Source organism: Fragaria vesca, linkage group LG7, assembly GCF_000184155.1.
Source record: "Fragaria vesca subsp. vesca linkage group LG7, FraVesHawaii_1.0, whole genome shotgun sequence".
NCBI classification, from domain to species: Eukaryota; Viridiplantae; Streptophyta; class Magnoliopsida; order Rosales; family Rosaceae; genus Fragaria; species Fragaria vesca.
The window spans coordinates 13,553,465-13,573,947 of NC_020497.1; the positions used below are offsets into that span (position 1 = coordinate 13,553,465).

A 20,483-nucleotide genomic window follows, 5' to 3' on the forward strand; every position below is an offset into this window, starting at 1 on the left:
AAAAGGTGTCCGCAAGTTGGTTGTATCTATCTACATAGTTTGATGTAAGAATAGAATGTTCACTTTTGTGTTATTTAGCGTAGGAGGGTCTCACTCCTTATTTAGCTAAAGAATAGGCTTTCAAAACGAGCAATGAGCATTGCAGGGGGCTAATGCGACATCGAGGAAAGGCCGGTGCACCTCAATTGCTTGAGGAATTGACCGGACGACCTCCAGGAAGTTGGAGTCGTGTTCGGGTGACGTCAATGTCCCCCGGGTCACCACCATGCTTCATGGTGATGCTAGATCTCGAATGTCTTCGTTTTGAGCGGAAGAATGGATGTCCATGAGAATTTCTCAAAATTTAGACCATTATATCTCTTCTAGGGTGACCAATTTAGTCAAACCAAAGCCTATATGAGTCGGTGTCCTAAATATCATGTTTGGCGACAACATGAGATTCGATATTCGAATCGTAGTGACACACAGTTCACTAGATTGACTCATGAATTTCTCCAAGATGCGCTTCAGTTCGCATTCATGAGGAGGTATACACAAAAGAATTCTTGTTCATTCTCACAATGTGTTTTCAAATGAAAACCATTAGCATGAATGTCTTTAAAGCTCAACATGGTTCCTTAGAATGTTGTGGATAGTTTCACTATCTGCGAAGCACTTAATGTCTCTATGAGACATAACTACAAGGAGTAGATAGGCGAGTAAATAGTTTTACTTGAACCATTTAGAAGGATTGAAAGAAGCTACGAAAAGCTGCAATCCCGAGAGTGCATAAAAATTTCCGCGCAGAATGACCTTTGCGTACTAAAACAGCCATAACTTCTTCGTTAAAATAGATATGGACGAACCGTGAAAAGTTCTGAAAACTAGACTCATAGAGCTTTCCAATGATATAAACCTCACTGTCTGGTTCGTCCGGAGCTGTTTAAAAAGCTCAAACGAAGTTGACTGTCCAGAAGAGACAGATTGTTGTTTTTCGCAGATTTGGCATGTGCGAAGTTGTGAAGCTTGCAGGTGGCGTGTAGGCTTTTGCCTTAGCCAAAAGTGACGTGTGTATGATCAAAACCAAGTCCTTTCGATCGTTCTAAGGTCGTAAACTTCATGACTAGTTAGCAAAAGCTCCCTGACATGAACATAAACTAACTCAGAGGACCTAAAGGATCCGATTATGATGATAATTTTCCAGCTTTGATAAGTCTTCAACGTCTTTTGCAAGACGGCAATTGGTTTAATAGCGTAGGGGGATCCAAAATCAAAAGCTTTCGGTAACTCCAAGTCAGTATGACCAGGCATGTCCGTGGAGGGTCGGTAGTGCGAGGCACACTTAAAACCATTATCTCCTTAATTTCGGACAATTCTAAGACATCACACTGAGCTTGGATGAGCCTAGTTGAACAATTGATGATGAAAAATCCGCTATAAAGTAGAAGACTTAACCGGAAACACGGGGGCGATCCTCCTTCAGGATGCAGTGCCATGAGTCACCTTCAAAGGAAAGGACCAAAATCGGCACAATATGCCATGTTTCTAAGGACGATGTAAGTGTACATCTTGATTGTAAATCAATATGAACCATAAGAGGAGAATAGTTTCACTTCGAAAAATTCTCAAGGCATTCATTATTGCTAATGTGAGTACATCGAGGTCTCAAATAGACAAAGGACGTCGATACAACACCTTAGTACATATAACTTGGAACGAAAATCAATGTCTAGCTGATGACATCAAAGTCATGGGTAGCTAGAGCAGGATCCGAATCTTTGAAATTCACGATCATGAGGATGACGTTCTTGTCCTCATATTGATTTTCCATACCTTTTTGTATGCATTCACAATTTAAAGGAGCTTGACAATCTTGAACCAGCGATCCGAAGATCCACAACGGTTGCATTAATGTCATGAGCTGACGTGAGTAGTTTTGACAAAATGGTGTCTAGACCGGGAGTGTCGCTATTAGAAACACCTCCCCCTCTTTTCTAGACATCGGCACGACGTTTTCTGCCGTTGCCATGACCCATATTGTTGTCCCCACATTAGGGGATAATCCCAAATAAGTTTATCACATTAGCATATATACAATTCCTGTTTGTATGATCAGAATCAAGTCTCGTTGGTAATTCCACACCAACTTGGAAGACCTAGAGAACTTGATGATGATCGAATTCGCTAAAGATTATGGATCATGATGCCACAAAAGATCATTGACAATATGTAGTCAATTAAGGTGGTAAGCAATCCACTTGACTAATAACTCAACAAGTAGAGTTATATGAACATTTCGAGAAACGCTCCATGAGTGCATTCCACAGTACTTTGTGGTCATTACTCTTTGCATAGATTGCCATTGAAAGCTTTTGTCGATGTGGCGCGTCAAAGACTTTAAGCGCATGAGATGTGAAATCTCGGCATCTAGGCTTGTTAGCCAGGGGTCAAAACATGTGGTTTAATCCTTTCCAATGAAAGGTTCCACAGATACCAAGCGAAGATCCGCCTTAGGCATCTAGTACGTCAAAACTCAAAGGAGCAGAATGTTACATTGCTCTTGCATACAAAACTAAGCTGTTATGAGACTCGATAGAGGTCACAAACGATGCTTTTAATCGTTTGTCCTTCGGATTGATCATACATAATCCTGAAAAGCCGCGAATTGATCAAACACAATTCGGAAAAAGGCCTCGGATTGATCAAACACAATCCGGTGAAAGGTCGGGGTTGATCAAACACAACCCGGACAAAGAAACAAGAGTGATCAAACACAATCTTGACCCGCGAATAAAATTCCGGGATTTGGGTACCTGCACGCACAAAATCCCAAGCATAGAATGGAGATGGAGAAGGGAGGAAAGGATTTTATCCTCCCCGAGTTATTGAACTTGGAAAAGTTTAAGGTTTCAAAAAACATACCTTTCTAGAGGCTGCCGAGAGGAGAAATAACGTTTCGCCTACTTATACTTCGAATTTGGGGCTGAAAATTTGATAGGAGGAGCAGCTCTGGATGGGGAAGCTGCTGTCAAAATTTCAGGTTGATCAGAGCAAGGGAAGGTGGTGAACCGGTGGTCGGTAGCGGCGGCGGTCTGGGATCTTCCGGCTGCCGGTTCAAAGACTTTCCGGGCAGGGTTCTTAGGGTGAGGCCGGCGGCGTTGGATCCGGGACGGGAGGAGAGCGTTTAGTGGGGTAGTAGTCGAAAGTTCCGGGTTGGGAGGGAGTAGGTCGGAATTTTGGGTCGGAAATCGGGAAAAACAAGGCTGCCCGATTTTAGGGTTTTGGTTTTTAGGGTTTAGAAAAAAAATGGTGGGCTATTGGCTCTAGGGTTAGAACAAAGTGCATGATAACGTGATGAAAGATTAATGGTAGAGAAAAAGAGATAGCAAGAGAATCATCATCTTATTCATTGATAGGAGCCCTTCATATAGGGAATTACACAATACCAATATGGTAAGGATATGAATATATAGATCTAGTCTAACTACATATCCTATTGGCATAAGACCAAGACACACATAGAATATATCCTAGAACACTTAGATGATTGGCTTTAATTTTACAGATTGTAATTAGGTTAGGCACGCCATCATATATCGATCAACTCAATCTCTAATTGTAACCTTCTAATATTTGAGTTTTTGTAGAAGCAATATGGAAGATCAAGTACGTGTTAACAACCAACACGGCCAGTTTTGTGCAGACTAGCTATACCCTCTCAGTCCTTTTTCTAGTACTATCTTGTGACGAGTTAGACATGTTTATGCTTGCATGCATGGGATCGTCATCTTCTTGAGGGTTTAGGGTTTAGATCAGTTCCTCTCTGTTGCGGTCTTCGATCAGTTCCTATAACAACACAGAAACAGTGCTTTCATATCACAACCATAATTCCTTGTTTGCGTGTGTTGCAGTTCTGTTCTTGTGCGTATTTGAATCAACATTATGTACTTTTCATTACTTATTCGACATAAAATTACAGAAACGTTTCCAAAATAGCATTGTATCAATCAAACTCAAGATTATATGACAAGTACAAAAAAGAAAAAGAAAAATAATGGATTCGCTAGGCTATTTGAGTACGTGGAAGAAAGAGTCTCTCTCTCTCTCTCTCACCCTAACTTAATCAACAGAAAGGAAACCCTAGCCTCATCACTCTTAATCCAAGATTATAGCATCCCTTGCTGCATTACCTCTACTCAAAACCTTGGTCTGAAAAATACCATATCTATAATCCCAAGTTAAACCGATCAAATCACCTGATCTGAAATGCCTATCAACGACCAAATCCTTCAACACAAAATCATAAACGAACTCATCATCTTTCGACGTCTTCTGCAAATATATGTTCTCACCTTGGTACGCCTTGAATGGCTTGCTGGGATCAGAAGTATCCACTACTATTTCCACATGTATCTTCTTACCTTTGTTTGCTACCAAGTTGGCTGTTACAACATCCCAATATCGAAATATATGATCAAGTGTGTCACGCCATGACAAACGAAGAATCCCTGTTTTGATCTCCTCTGATTCGACTACCTTCTTGATGTGCCATGGATCGTTGGGTTTGAGCAGTGGTTGATAGTCTAGCTCTCTGATTTCAGTTACTTCGTAGCTTATGTAATTCTTGGCATTAACGGCTATTGCTGCCTTGATTTCTTCGTCTTTGGCCGGGAAGAAGTTGTAGAAGAAAGTTTTCTTCATGGTGACAGCCCTGAGATCTTCAATGGGGATTTGATATCTCTTTGCTTGGTACGTACTTGGGTAGGGTTTAGATATACAAAGTGATGAATCTTGGAGATTCTGATAACTTTTTGTTTCCAAATTTGGTCTAATAATGAAGATATATAATAAGAGATCGTTTCCTTGTATAATAAGATCGCCAAACCATATGCTTACTATATAGACTAGGAATGTAGTATTAATTGTTCCTAATTAAAACCATAACGAATAATCTCTTATACAAATTGAGTCTGATACAGGGAAATTCGGGCTCAATATTGGTCTTATAACATTGGGAAATTCGATCGTTATCCATAAGTAAGGGTTAAAGATAACCATCAAGATTTGCTTCCCTTTTGAATTTCCTTTCATCACCAAGAAGAAAAGGAAGCTCGCCCCTCACTAATGGGATTATGCATGGTATCAAAGTTATTAGGATTAGGCATGCATGATATGGGAAACCTGGCGCTCTATAAGAAGAAGACGTGCTTTGTCCAAAATTCGACATGCAAAACCGACTTTGATCTGATATAGTCTTCTGTGTTCTATTTTGAAGCAATTAAGGTGACAGTTCGCCAAGACTGAGAGCTAAGCTAGTATATATATATATATATATATATATATATATATATATATATAACGTTGGTTCGAATTAGTTCTCTAATTTTCTTTGACATTCAGATATATATTCTGTCATGTACTCTGCCACGAACACGATGACTGCTTCCGGATATCTTAATGGTACTTGTGGAATGAGAATGCTCGCGGCGGATGGAACAGAACAAGTCGTAGAATATCAAACACCACAAACGTATTTCCAATGCTGCCCTCCCCAGCCTCCGGACGGCTTGGGATTTTCGACGTTGGACCAGTGCCCGATTTGCTTACAGCCGTGTTCCTATGATGAAGGCGACCATAAAAGAGTCTGCCTAGCCTCATGCGGACATGTATTTTGCCAGTCCTGCATTAAACGATGGATTGAACACCAAAAGGCCAAAGCAAAGTGTCCGACGTGCAACAAAAAGTGCAAGTGGAAGGACGTGGTAAAGATTTATGCATCACCGGTATCCGCCGACGACCAAGTTAATGCACAGACGAGAGTGAAGGAACTTGAGGCTGAGAATGCTTCTCTGAGAACTGAAAAGGCTTCTTTGATGCATATAGGGAAGTTAAGTGAGATAACATACAATGAGCAACAAGAAGTAATCAAGGAGTTGAGGGCAAAGTGCATGAGACAGCAAGTATAGAATGTTTTAAGTTTAAGGCCAATATATATATGTTTTTTTCTTTCTCTGATACAGTATTTCATGTGTATATATACTTATATACACGCAGATGTTACTAAACTTCAAACAAAAACTAAACTTCAAGCAAACAGAAGTTGTTTGAGAAACATATGATATATACTGTTTTTTTCTTCTACTTTTTCCCGCTGGTCTTTTTATTTTTTTGTCCTCTCATCGATCGTATCAAACTAATTAATTATACATTTCTAGCACACCTCTGAATCGAATGTAAATACCAAATACACGTGAAAATTTTCATAAATATTGAATGGTCAGTGTGAGAGTCAATGGAGTTGTCTACGGTACTAGGATATATATCATACACTCATTTACCACTAATTGGATAAAAATAATAAGTTAAATGAGTAAAATTTACAACATTAACAAAAAAATTACTACATTTGTTTACACATTACATATAATTGAACTAATCAAGTTACTACAATGATACGGGGATTTAGAACCTAAACTTGGAACCTAGACATAAATAGAATTTGCCACAGTAATTGAAGAAGCTGTTGAGTTGCAAGGAGCATTCAATATTGATCTTTAAGCTTCCACACCTTGGAGTTGAAGAACATTGATGAAACTACAATTATAGCTAAATATAGCTATCTTTATTATTCAAGATTTAATAAGTAGTCTTTTTGTTTTCCCTTCCTAATCTTATAAAAGGAAGCCCTTCTTTCATTTGTAATCAGATTTAGAGTTTTGAGTTTTCTAAAAAGCTAGCTTCCCTCAAATTCTATGAGGTGAGAATGACTCTTGAGTTTAAGGAAAACTGTATATATCAGTATATATACAGAGAAAGTTTATCTTTCTAGTCCTATATGTTGACGACATACTGCTTCCGGGCGATACGAAGACATTCCGGAACTTTGAGATGGGTGAGCTTCATATGTCATTGGCATTGAGATTCTTTTATCAGAAAATATATATAATTTGGTGAAGGAGTTCCTCCCAATTGTTTTAGAAACTCTTATCTCTTAGATGGATTCCTAGAGTGGCGAGTTTTGCTCTTATCTTTTTGGTGGATTCCTTACAATGGCGAGCGTGCTCTTATATCCTTGGTGGATTCTTGGAATGGCGAGCCTATCTATATCTATCTCGTAGCAGTCTCTATTTTAGTCTATCACCATTGTGATTTTCCCGGTATCATACAACGACAACAAGTTGTTCATAAACTTATAAATTGTCTTAAATTGAGTAATTACCTCTAATAGAATAAAAATTATGTAAGTAATGACTATCTTTACCAAAACGACAACAAATTTATTGTCATATCGGTAAATGTAGGTAGGAGAAACATGTAGGTACCCTAGAAAAATTCCCAATTCATATATGTTTTTCGATGAAAAATGAAACATACAACACAAAGCCTCGAGAAACTCCACCCCCAAAAAGATTAAGCTGGAAGGCAGACCTCGAGGATAAAGGGAGAGAATACATCCAAACAGAAGGAGAAGACAAGGAATGGCCATGAGAAGCTAAGCTATCGGCCAAAAAGTTGGTTTCACACCATACATGGTAGAATGAGACAGAAACAAAATGCTGAGATGGGATATAGATGTCCCTAAGTTGCACGGACACGGACACAGCGACACGACACGGTAACATAGCAAAACTCAAAAACTGAGTTTCCAACACGACTTGGACACGGCAAACAAAATTATATATTTATGTATTTTTAATAAATAAAAAAGCTACTAAATATAATTATACATAAAATTTCATATAATTATACAAGAAATAATGAACTCATCGATTAATTACTAATCTTAATAATCACTAATCACAAATTAAAAAAAGAGGCTGACCTTGGAAAGATTAACATATTGTTGCGACTTTTTTTCAGCGGAGAGACTATCAGCTAGCTAGAGATTAATAGACTTGAATCTTCAATATAACTTACTTGCCCATGGCTGGAGGAAGAGAACTAGAGGTTATCAGTTGTAATTGAAAGATTAACCAATTAAGAACAGTGAAACAGTGATTATTTAGAACTTAGAAGAGATCGAATGGGGAGAGATTAAGGAAAAGAACTGACCTTGGCAACCCAAAGGAGCTTGAGGCCACCGGTGACTATCGGCGAAAGCGACGTTGGCGGAGAGAAGAGATCGAATTGGCGACATTTCTTTATCTGTGTCGTTTCCTGACTTTCCTCTCTTTATTTGTATGTGAATGCGCGACGAATCTCTACTGTGCCTATTTATTTATTTATTTTAATTTTTTTAAAGTGAGAAAAGCTAACGTGGTGTGTCGTAAATAGACGTGTCGGGCCGGTCAACGTGTCAAAAAAGTCAACTTTTTCGGACACGCCACGTGGCGTGTCAGACAGGTTTTTTGTCGTGTCGGGCGCGTGTCGGCGTGTCGGAAGTGTCGGACACTCTAACACTCCACATGGGTGGAGTATCCGTGCAACATATACCTGAACGACTATTTTGATACGCTAAGGAATAGTTTTGCATCCATTAATTGAGCATAAATTAATAACTTAGAATCCCTTACAACTAGAAAGGCTTGGGTGGTGTGTTGAGAGAGGTGGAGGAGACATCTTGTTTAGCTAAAGCTTCGGCTCTGAGTATATCCATATGTCCCAAATTTTTACTAAAAGCCAACATAGGATTACTAACAGAGTGACGAACCACAAACCCAGCAGCATAGGAGGAAGCATGGACAGAACCATCAAAATTGGCTTTGAGCATATCCGGAGGGAGTGGGTGCCATTTGATGTAAGAGACCTGAGAAAGGGTCGTGGTAATAGTCATAAGATTAGCTTTATCATAATCTTGTAAAATTATAGTTTCGCCAAAGGCAATAGAAGCAGGAGTAGTATTATGATTTCTAAAGACCAGGCCATTTTGGCACGCCAAATAGCATGGCATAACATTAAAATTTTAGGAAGAACAATAAATTTAGAATTGAAATTTGTTTAGTCCTTATGATTTGAAGTCGATATCTATTCAGTCCTTGTGGTTTTATTTTAATCTGAATGGTCCTTAAAGTCACGATTTTTCATCCAAATGGTATTTCCGTCAATTTTCTCAGTTAAAATACTGACGTGGCAGTTAAAGCCACGTCAGCAATCTAACTGAGAAAATTGACGGAAAGACCATTTGGATTTGGATGAAAAATCGTGACTTTAAGGTCTGATTAAAATAAAACCACAATGACTGAACAGATGTCGACTTCAAACTATAAGAACTATATAATATTTTACCCATAAATTTATGAAGATTCTGTTTTACTCCGACATAATTTCATATATGTTGAAAATAACGTGCAACACATGAAAAAAAAAAGACTTTTGGCTTGTGACACGACTAGTGTGTGGCAATGAGCCAATAGCTAGTGATTATATAATCAAGGATCCGCTCGAAAGTGAAGTCTAATACCATATTCTTCATAGTTCTTCATACAGTTGCATATATGCATGGCTTGCTTGCATGTGATTCAGATCAAGAGCATTAATTAATATCTTTGTGATCACACAAAAAACTAATATCTTTGTGATCGAGTTGTGATGAAGACAACACCGCTTTTATTATTAATGTTGTGATCAAGAGCAATGCTAATGAAAAATTGGTCTAATGCTCAATCCTTTATTTAAACCCTAATTAAAGATATTAGTGGAAAGACCCATCAACTTCACTCATATTTGCCTTATATATTCTAAAAATAAATATAAAAAAACCCACAGAGTCTGCCCATTTTAGACCTTAGAACTCTACAATGTCATCTACAAAATCACTTCCAACTTCCAATTGCATAGAAAATAGACTGAAAAAATGACTGCCTGAAATTGTCTTGTCTTTGCAAAGTGTATATGTTTCAGGGAGACTTATCTAGATAATACTCTTATTGCCACATAAGTAGCACACTTTATGCACACACTGAAGTCTCAGATCGAAGATTTTTTCTCCCTCAAGTTATATATTTCTAAAGCATATGACAGATTAAAATGGTCTATTTTGCAAACTATGCTCCTTAAATTACTGATTATGAGTTGTCTGTTCAGTCACTTTTGTTATTTTAGTTAATGGTAGAGCTACATGTGTTATTACACCCACCCGAGTCATTAGGCAAAACGATCTCCTATCACCATATTTGTTCATTTTGTGTACTGAGGGACACTCTACAATACTCCTATCACAAGCAGTGAATTTGGGAACATTAATGGGACTACAAATGAGTCCAACTGCTCCTACCCTTCAATACTTAATTATTTTTTGCTGATGATAGTCTTTTATTTGGTGTTGCCACTCTTCGATTCATGAACGCAAAATGGACACTTCTCACTATTTATGAAAAGACTTTTGGACAACATGTTAATTATTATAAAAGCTTTGTTGTTTTCAGTAGAAATCTGTCTGACAATTTTTAGCAAATTTTAGCTGCAACCGTATGTGTCAACAGAGTGCAGGAACATGACAAGTACCTCGGCTTACCATTAAGAGTTAATAGATCAAAAATGAAGAAATTCAATTACGTACATACATGAGAAGGTTTCGAAAAAGTCAGTGAATTGGAAGTCACAAATCCTTAGTTGTGCTGGCAAAACAGTCTTGATTAAAGCAGTAACTCAAACTATACATACTTATGCTATGAGTTTCTATCTCCTACCAGAAACATTATGTGATGACATTCACAAGTTATGTGCTTCGTTTTTTTGGAGAGATTCAGACAACAAGAAGAGATTCATTAGAGGAGTTGGGAGAGATTATGTTTAACTAAAAAGGAGGGATGTATGGGTTTTAAAAAACTCTATGCTTACAATTTGGCTATACTTGCAAAACATCGTTCAACCTAAACATAAGAGGTAGTCTTATTACTTAGTTCTTAAGTTTATTAGATGTACACCAATTGAGGTCTTAGATAGTAAATATTTTGCTCCGGAGAATTAAATAGTAAAATGTTTTCTTTTCCTATAAAAAAAAAAGAATTGTTTTTTTTTGTATCAGGTTTTTAATAAGCTTATGTAAACATTGAAGGTACATATCATGATGCATGTAGTCTCCCTTAACATACTTTATGGAGGACGACATATGATGTAAATTAAGTGTCTTATGGCCGTTGTTTAAGCAATAAATTTTCTTTATATTTAAAAAATATATATTGATTTAAAGCTGAAAATTAAGCATCTTACTTACTGATAAACAACATCATAAACTCAAGAAGATAAAAGAAAAAAAATTCAAATTCATTAAGCTCAATAAGAAATGGCATGATTGTTACAACAATAGACGAAATAAAATTAAAAGAAATCTCACACACTTGACCTTTATTTAAGATTAGAACAAAATTCATTAATCAATAAGATTACAATGATGGAAATCACTTTGTGAAATCTCAAATAAACTTCAACTGGCATGGAGAAGAGGACCTACATAACCCAAGACAACCAAACTCTCACACACTTGACATCTTAAATGTTCTCATCAACCTAAATTGAAAACATGCAAATCTAGTATCCCAAAATAAACCAATTTTATCACCCTCATGGATAGATAGGTCCATCATTATATTCTTGCATCCTAAAACAAATGAATCATCATTAATCACTTCTTGAAAATATATTCCATCACCTCTGTACATCTTCCCAGATTTTTTTCGTATTAGTGACATCCAATACATCAACATGTATTGTTTTACCTGCCACTATGAAATTAGTTGTGTCCAATGACCAATACTGAAAGATGTGATTTAAAGTGTCATTTGTTGACAAAAGAATGATACCCTTCTCAATCTCCAAGAATGTTACAACATTTTCGATTTCCCATGGGTAATTAGGGTCTTTTAGTGACAGATTCAAAGAAAATGGTCTGATTTCCACCACAGAACAACATGATTTTTTATTTGAATTCGCACCCGATTTCGCGTCCAACTCTTCAGATTTTGTTGGGATAAAATTGTAGTAGAAAGCTTTCCTCATAGCAGAATCCATAAGATTGGAAAAACTTTTATTTTGGGGTACGCTATAGACTTCGAAGGCTAAAGTTTTAGCTTGCATTTTATACCGAATGATAACACATCTTCGAACAATGAAATCTAGTAGATATGTTTTTGAAATACGAATTATGCAAATAAAATTTGTTTTGAATGAAGTAATGAAACTTCCTTCTAAAGCTATCGTAATGAAACTTCCTCTTAAGCTATAGTTGAAAATGTGCTATAAATCTTGAATTAATAGGTCAATCGTGTAGAAAAAACAACCATAGTAAAAAATTAGATAATAGGTTGAAGGCATTAGCCTTGTATATAACAAGAAATAATATTTTGATATTTTATGGTCAAAATATCTTAATAAACACTAATATCTAGCATTTACTTAAATAAACGTCAAATGTTAAATATTAGTGTCGTAGTTCACCTCAAACCAGTCATACATGTTTTTTCCTAACATACCATATATGTAAGATGCACTTACGCTACATGGTATATCAAATATATAAGGGATATTATTTCGGTCAAATAAACAACTAAGGGTAAAATATTGTATAGTCCTTATGGTTTGAAGTCAACATCTATTTAGTCCTTATAGTTTTATTTTAATCTGAATAGTCTTTAAAGTCATGATTTTTCATCCAAATAGTCCTTATGGCCTTTAACTGAGATTCAACTGAGAAAATCTCAGTTAAAGGCCATAAGGACTATTTGGATGAAAAATCATGACGTGAAGGACTATTCAAATTAAAATAAAATCATAAGGACTATTTGGATGAAAAATTGTGACTTTAAGGACTATTCAGATTAAAATAAAACTACAAGGACTAAACAGATGTCGACTTCAAACCACAAGGACTAAACAAATTTCAATTCAACAACTAATATGCTACAATGAGTCTACTATAAGTCAAACTCACAACCTCTCACAGTCTCACTTACAAGAATAAATTTATGCCACTAAACAAAACGGTATTGGGCAAATAAAGTTTTTGTTTGTTGAAAATTTTAAGTCAAGCAAATTTTAATAATATATATAAAATTGTAGAATAACATATGAATGCAAGTAACAAAGGTTTAACATAACAATATGTGGTTTGAATTTGTTTTTTCTACACCCTCGTTTTGTATCGTTAATTGTATCCGAAAGACTAGCAAGACCAGAGGTTGATTCACCCAGGGTCCACACAACCCAACAACCATTGCAGCTGTTGTGCTAGCCACATTTGTGATTAAGTAAATAATACTAAAGCAACTCAGCACTCAAACCTAATACGTGGGGTTCCACATCTTGAAGGTTTAATTATGTGGTGATACCCACATCGATATTGAACCACTTGTTGTGGTTTATAAGTGGTTTGATTCAGAAAGTTTAGTAAAACACAATTGTATTTGACAAATTAGAAAACCATAAAATGTTCAACGACTTTTACCAAGAACTAAATATCACTAAGATTCTCTCACTCATAGAGTTTACGATATTATATGCCCGTAGCAGTTCAACTCTTGTGTGCTTGTCGTTCTTCGTCGACTTTCATTTTTTGTGGCTCCATCCGACGGCAGGCTCTCTCAGCCTTCGTCGTCGGATGGTTGGCTTCTGTTGTCAGCCCATAATGGACGACCCTAGGGGGAACGAGATGCAACCACGGTGGAGACGTTTCCAACCGCTATGCCATCAATTCACGTGGAATCCCAACAACAGAGCGGGGCGGTTCTTGCCGTCGTTGCCGCTTCATTATCGGCGTTCTCGTGTGCTCCGACCATTCTTGCCCGTGTTGCTGTGTTGGCGCGCATGCGTCGACGGTGGGAGAGCAATGGTGGAGGTGATTGAAGTCTCTGGATTATGGGCTGGGTCATGGGCTTTTTCACCCTTGGTCTTCTGTTGGTGGGATGACTCAAGTAGGTTTCTATATTTTATAGATTTTTCTCTTTTATGTAGGTTTTTATTTCCAATAAGACCCTATTGATGTACGGTAGGAATCAGTGGGTTGTGTCTCGGCTTCCACTCTCTTAGTGCCTTGGCTGGTCTTATGGGGTGGCAATTGTTAGCTAGATGGTTGCACCTCTTAGTGTCAGAATGAAACAAAGTGGTCGGTGTATATTCCAACAGGTAACATGGTGAAAAGGCAACTTGTAATTGTATACTGATGCTCTTCGTGAGTTCAACCTTTTTGCTATGTCATCACTATAAAATACGTCATTTACCTTCGATGCAACCATTGCTAATAGGTGCGTTTTAAAATATATTTCTTTTATTGAGATCCCTGTTATTATTACAGGAAATTTCTCTATTATACACTGTAATCTATGATTAAGGCACTACGTCCCCCTATATATTTTCCTGTTTCTTTAATGCTCGCCGTGAGGGTTCAAAAACAAAAAATAGAAAGAAGAAAAAATCACTGTAGTTGAAAACTGAACACGGTAAAGACGACTGGAGTTGAAAATTCACGCTTCTTTTTTTGGTGTAAAAGGCTCTTCAAACCAATTTCACGCGGTCTCTCTCCGTCTCCGTCTCCGTCTCCGTCTCTGGAAACAGATCATAGTATAAATACGCACCCAAACCGAAATCAGCGAGGAGAAAACAAAGCAGCGAATTTAATTCCCAACCGAGGCTCCGAGATCTCGATCTGTCCGATTCATCTCCGGCGAGATCTCGACCTAGATCCATGGCTCCCGTCTCCGCTCTCGCCAAGTACAAGCTCGTCTTCCTCGGCGACCAGTCCGTCGGCAAAACCAGCATCATCACTCGCTTCATGTACGACAAGTTCGACAACACCTATCAGGTATTCTAACTCTCTTCTCTGATATTCAGCTTTCGCTTGCCTTTTTGAACTTTCTGAAGAATGATGATCCAAACTTTAGGAAGAAACGAGAAATTTGGTGCTGTTTTGAAATTGAATTGGTGTATGATAGTGTTTAGGATGTGTTTTAGACACTGGAAATTTGTTTAAGTTTAGTAGGAAATGAGAGTTGTGTAGATGATAGATGATAAAAGAGGCGATCTAGTCCTTAAGAGTTTAGCATGTGAGAAGAAAGTGCAGCGTTTTCGTTAGCATTAGAAGGCATTAAACAATAGGAAAAGCTTTAAACAAAAATTCGATTGTAAAGCGAAATAATCAATTGATCATGGTATTACTCTCCCCTGAATCGGTGAGAATCGGACTGAATCTAGTTTGAAATGGGGTTGGAGAGAGTGGGAGTGTCACCTTCCCTAACTTAGGGATCCTTGAAGAAGGATCCATGTTCAAGCTAAGCATGAGAGTTTATGGAAACTTTGTGGGAAGGAACTTCTTATTTATAGATGTGTAGAGAAAATAGATCACACATGTTCTTTTTTAGAAGTGATCTGGTAAGGACCTAGGTTATAGATATATACACGCCTAAATTCTGAGAGGAAGACCTTAAATAAGATTTTTTTTTTTTCTTATGTATGGTCGATAACATGCATACAAAGCATGCCAGTAATTTAAATCTGAGAATGGTAAAAGGGTGTCCTTATTTAAAACATACATATACAGTTCTAAACTACCATTCGTTTAGTTCATATTGGTGCTACTCCACATATATTTATTCCCAACACTTATCCTATGCTTTAAAGTTAATAGTTCAAGTTTTCTTTCTAGTAATCATATGCTTCTTTGTGGCAATCAGGCTACCATCGGCATTGATTTTCTGTCAAAGACAATGTACCTTGAAGATCGAACTGTTCGATTGCAGCTCTGGTCAGTCTTTACCCTTCTCTGTGTAATTACTAATTACCATATGTAGTTAGTACTCTTGATGGCATGTCGCCTACTTTTCATCATATAGAGTTAGAGTTCTTATTTACATAAGCTTCCTCTCGCATTTTCATTCTGTCATGTGAAATTAATTTGTGAGGACTTAATGACTGGGTTTCTAGGTTGCTTATATACAAAATGTTGTCTTTTAGAAGTCACACTCTCAGAAATGGAAGTTCTAATTTAAGCACATGAAGTACTTGTAGTTTTCTTTTATCAACATTTAATTGAAGTATGAACTGTTTTCTAATATAATTATATAAATAGTTTCTTCCTTTGATGAAACTAAGGTTTTGATTCATCGGTATTTTCAAGTTTGGATGCAGTTGTTCTATCTTATTTTCTCTTTATAGTTTCTTGTGGTGAAGGCTGCTTATAATAGTTACTTAAATTTTCAGCACTTTTGTATCTTGGATGGGAAAACCCAAGGGTTATTTGCATTGTATCTGGTGTCTTATTGGTATGCATTATTATCAATAATAGAAAGGTGCTTTCATTATAGTGGAATAAGAAGCTTCCGAAATGCTTGAGAATGGGCATATGTGTAGAACCCTTAGGTATATTGCCATTATCTTGTCAGGCGTGACCATTATTGTCCGGTTGGTCCTGTTTTATTTACATGAGAATCTTTTCTATTTGTTTATCTCTTCTTCTTGATAGCGAAACATTCAGGATCGGAAATGCTTCTTGAATATGCTAGAAATCTACTACCTGGTAATAAACCAATTATTCAATTAAGGCTGGGACAATCATCTAGACATGTTAAGAAACTTTTTACAATTTCGGTTGTGGTGAGGTCTAGGATGTGTAATTAACCCTGGCAAAGAATTACAATTTCAGAAGGTGGACATGAATAGTAGGGAGTGAAATGGATCTGGTGTGCGCTTGGCTCTAATAAACTAACCTACTTCATATATTAAGTTTCCCCAAGTAGGATGAAAGAGAAATATAGTGTTTTTTTTTTTTGTCTTTTTTTTTTCTGCTAGGACTGTTGACATAGACACTTTTTGAAAATATTGAAAAACTGACCAAAGAAAATTTGGACAGCTAATTAGTAATCTTAGTCCAAGAAAATTGTGGGCTGCAGGCTCACAAGTACACTGTACTACCTTTGACTTTCAATAGGAACAATCAAATAATAACATAATACTAATTTTCAGTAAAGAATAATGTATTCTGATGCTTTTCATAATATTTTGGCGAATATGATTTCTGTCTTCTTTCAAGGATCTGATTTCGGCTTCCAATCTCATGAAGCAAACTTTATTTTGTTGTTACTTTGATGTCATTTTTGTTTAGTTTCTTGGTTCTTAGCATGGCTTCTTAATTCTTACTTAAGTTATCCATGTCACAAGATTGGCATTTCTATATCTTGTTTGAAACATAAATCTTGGAATTGTAAACAGGGATACTGCTGGGCAGGAAAGATTCAGGAGTCTGATTCCAAGTTATATCCGGGATTCCTCTGTGGCGGTCATTGTATATGATGTTGCCAGTATGATCTCTCTCTCTCTCTCTCTCTCTCTCTCTCTCTCTCTCTCTCTCTCTCTCTATAATTTATTGAAACCTAAAAGTTATTTTCAAAGTCTGGTTTACTTTCAATGTCATTTGAAGAAGTTGTTTTGGCTTCAATATAGATTGTCAAAAGTAACTGGTTGATCTTGAAGTTTATTTTATTTCTTATTGAGTCATTGGTTTATATTCGATGGTTGACAAATTTTACCGATTATTTTTGGTTCATTCTTATGATATAGGCAGGCAGTCATTCCTAAACACTTCCAAGTGGATTGAAGAGGTTCGCACTGAGCGGGGAAGTGATGTCATCATTGTACTTGTTGGAAACAAAACAGATCTTGTAGATAAAAGGTAATGATTTGCTTTGTCCTTTGCACCAGGTTAGAAGAAAGTTGATTTCTCGTCTTCTACTGCTCTTTTGCTTTTCAATTGCATACTTTGGCAAAAGTTTGCTTTTCCAATGTGTCTGAGCTTGATTACTTAAGCTGTTGTTTTCCTGTGGGTGGAGTGCTTTGGAGCATGATTCATTCTCCTATTTAGATTAGTGTTGTTGTACAACGAACAGTATTTTGTACTATATACGTGATGACTAGCGTTCTCACCATTAACGGTGTCCTATTGGATACTCTTATGTGAATGCGATGCTATCATGGAATATATAGTGTATCAAAGGTATCAAAGGGTTATGTAGTCTAATTTATGCACTTTTTCCTGAAAGCACTACACCAATCTTTTAAATAGATTAAAACCCAAGCCCCTAGAGAGAATGCTTGAATATTAATGCACTATTAGTATATTTTGGAGAATAGTATAAGCTCCGTCAGTCAAATAAACTCTAGGCAAATGCTCTGTTCTATTGAAACTTTTCCATAGTGTTAAATGCATATAATGCCTCACCTATCTGAGAAAACAATATGGTTTTGACCATGTGCGCAAGCATATTCATTAAACACGTGTGGCGATCAAAGTTTTAGTATTCTAGATGGATACAAAGGAAGTATCTCAATGTCCATTAGGCTAGCATTTCACATCTGATTTGTCTTGCCTCTTCTGAACTCTTATTTTATGCATGTTGTTAATAAATGACAGGCAAGTTTCAATAGAGGAAGGAGAAGCCAAAGCTCGTGAAATGAATGTTATGTTCATCGAAACCAGTGCCAAGGCTGGTTTCAATATCAAGGTAAGCAACATGTATCTTTAATGCATGTGATTATGTTGGGTAGGGCCTCTGGAGCAAATCACAATACTGCTTTTGGCAAAGGGAACAGGTTTCTCAGTAATGAGTTTCTCCTTTGTTGCTATTTAGGTCATTAGGTGTCAAGATACGATTGACATGAAGACTCAAATGTTTTCTTTTTTCTTCTCATGGTCCGAATCAATTTAATCTATGACTTATTGGGTGTTTTCTTTCAGTGATGCAAAGCATAATCTAGAATTTGAGTAGGCTCAGATTTAAGTAAACGATACACTGCATCTTCATTTCATAAATAAAAGATAAAGATTTTGGCTCAACCAAAATGTTAGCTTGTTATTATCTTTGTTTGTTGTTGGGTAATCTTTCACTTTTAACTTAAAATTTAATCGCATTCCAGGCACTCTTTCGGAAGATTGCAGCAGCCCTACCTGGAATGGAGACACTTTCTTCTACAAAGCAAGAGGATATGGTTGATGTAAACCTCAAGTCCTCCAATCCAAATGCTTCACAGTCACAGGGACAGTCCGGAGGGTGCGCATGCTAGATCCTTGAATTACATGGGTTTCAAACTCCACTTTTTCGCACCATTCTTATGTGCTTTGGTGATCCAGCTCTTTGTAAAGCTTAGTTGCCCCAGTTCTGAGTTCCGCCTTTTTGTAGCTTTGGAGGAGTATTGTGTTTGGTTGATTGTTTTACGATATTTGCACTGTTTAGAATACCAGAGACTTACAGATCTTAAGTTAAAAGTAATAGAAGACACCTCTTTATATGATTGTAATTTATGTCCGCAGTGTCTGAAACGCTAGTCTATCCCTATTCCAGCAGTTTGAGTTACAATTTTCTGTCTTCGATATTGATTGGGATATCACAGTGCATAAGTGTCCACTTTGGCAGTAGTGGTAAATCAAGAGATTATTGTACCAGAAGTCAAGGGATCTGAATTTGATTCATTGATTCATTACAACTTGAATATCTGAGACAACTGGTTTTTACTATTTTTATAGAGAAAACCTTCTCTATTATTGTGGCGCTTATTCTGAATCTGCGATTAAACTCGCGATAACGAGTTGTAGGAAGATAATTTCAAAAAATTTCAACGTATGGTTGTTTAACAATTATGATTTGTCCACTCAACGCAGTGCACCAAATTTATTGTGGTTTGTGCTTGTGGCGGTACGTGCCTGTCAAACTCACGAACAAGTGGATTTTGAAAAATTTCCATTTTCTAGTAAGGAAATAGCGTATGAATCCAAGGAAATAACGTTTGTATGGAAAAATGTTTTTATTTGTTTGATTTGATCGTTGTGTTAATGGATTTCGATTTTGTTAAATAGATGAAAAATGAATAAAAGGAATCATGTATGAATAAAAGGAAATAACGTATGAGCGGAAAATGAATAAAAGGTAATTGTGATGAGAAAAAAAATACGGATACACGATGGGTAAAAAACAAGACGCAATTTTAGCTATTTATATACTAAAACAGCTATACATATGTATTAATGTAAAACAATCTACATGATGATATGGTGTATCTACACCTCTACCAGCTATGTATCAAAGATTCTGTGTATCCATGGAGCAAAAATCCATCTAGGGATGGCAATAATCCCCAGCGGGTAGGGTACCCACGGGTATTCGACCCTAACGGGGAAGATATACGGGTATAAACGGGTAACGGGGATGGGGATCCTTAGTATTCGGATTCTTAAATCGGGTACGGGGCGGGTATGGTATTTTGATATTCGTCCCCATCCCCACCCATTAAGGATGAAAATATTATTATATATAATTATATAATTTATTATTATATATATTTATATATAATTTATAAATAAATATTTATGTAAAAAAATTTGTAATTCTCTTAATAAACATTTAATGAACCTTCCTTTTTATTATATATTTTTATTCTCTTAATGAAATTTACCGGTATTGTTATGTTTTAACCAAGACTTGTATTTATTTTTATTGGATTGAAGTATGAAACTTATTATTTTGGTATTTGATTTTAATTTTCATACTTTTATATAATTGTATTTCGTATTTAAAAAAAAATTAATT

At 36.5% G+C, this 20,483-nt stretch overlaps 2 protein-coding genes across 2 annotated transcripts in view; both read left to right on the forward strand.

The window, feature by feature from the left end:
* The first annotated feature begins 14,391 nt into the window (after positions 1–14,391).
* Positions 14,392–20,483, forward strand: part of LOC101309388 (probable purine permease 11-like) — an 8,975-nt gene continuing 2,883 nt past the window's right edge. Inside the window, exons 1-3 of the mRNA XM_004307223.1 lie at positions 14,392–14,713; positions 15,582–15,652; positions 17,116–17,204. Coding sequence (XP_004307271.1) covers positions 14,597–14,713; positions 15,582–15,652; positions 17,116–17,204 — 277 coding nt within the window. The 5' untranslated portion in view covers positions 14,392–14,596. The remainder of the gene's footprint in view (positions 14,714–15,581; positions 15,653–17,115; positions 17,205–20,483) is intronic.
* LOC101309672 (ras-related protein RABH1b-like) lies at positions 18,308–19,496 on the forward strand. Its single transcript, XM_004307224.1, has 2 exons — positions 18,308–18,404; positions 18,817–19,496. Exons 1-2 carry the CDS (start codon positions 18,354–18,356, stop codon positions 18,961–18,963), a joined length of 198 nt encoding a protein of 65 aa, XP_004307272.1. The 5' UTR covers positions 18,308–18,353; the 3' UTR covers positions 18,964–19,496.

What these genes read in the sequence shown, in the direction of transcription:
- LOC101309672 (XM_004307224.1), top strand. Translation starts at nt 18,354, where the DNA reads ATGAATGTTATGTTCATCGAAACCAGTGCCAAGGCTGGTTTCAATATC. An exon ending in AGGCTGGTTTCAATATCAAG is followed by an intron (nt 18,405 to 18,816) that starts GTAAGCAACATG and finishes ATCGCATTCCAG; the next exon opens with GCACTCTTTCGGAAGATTGC.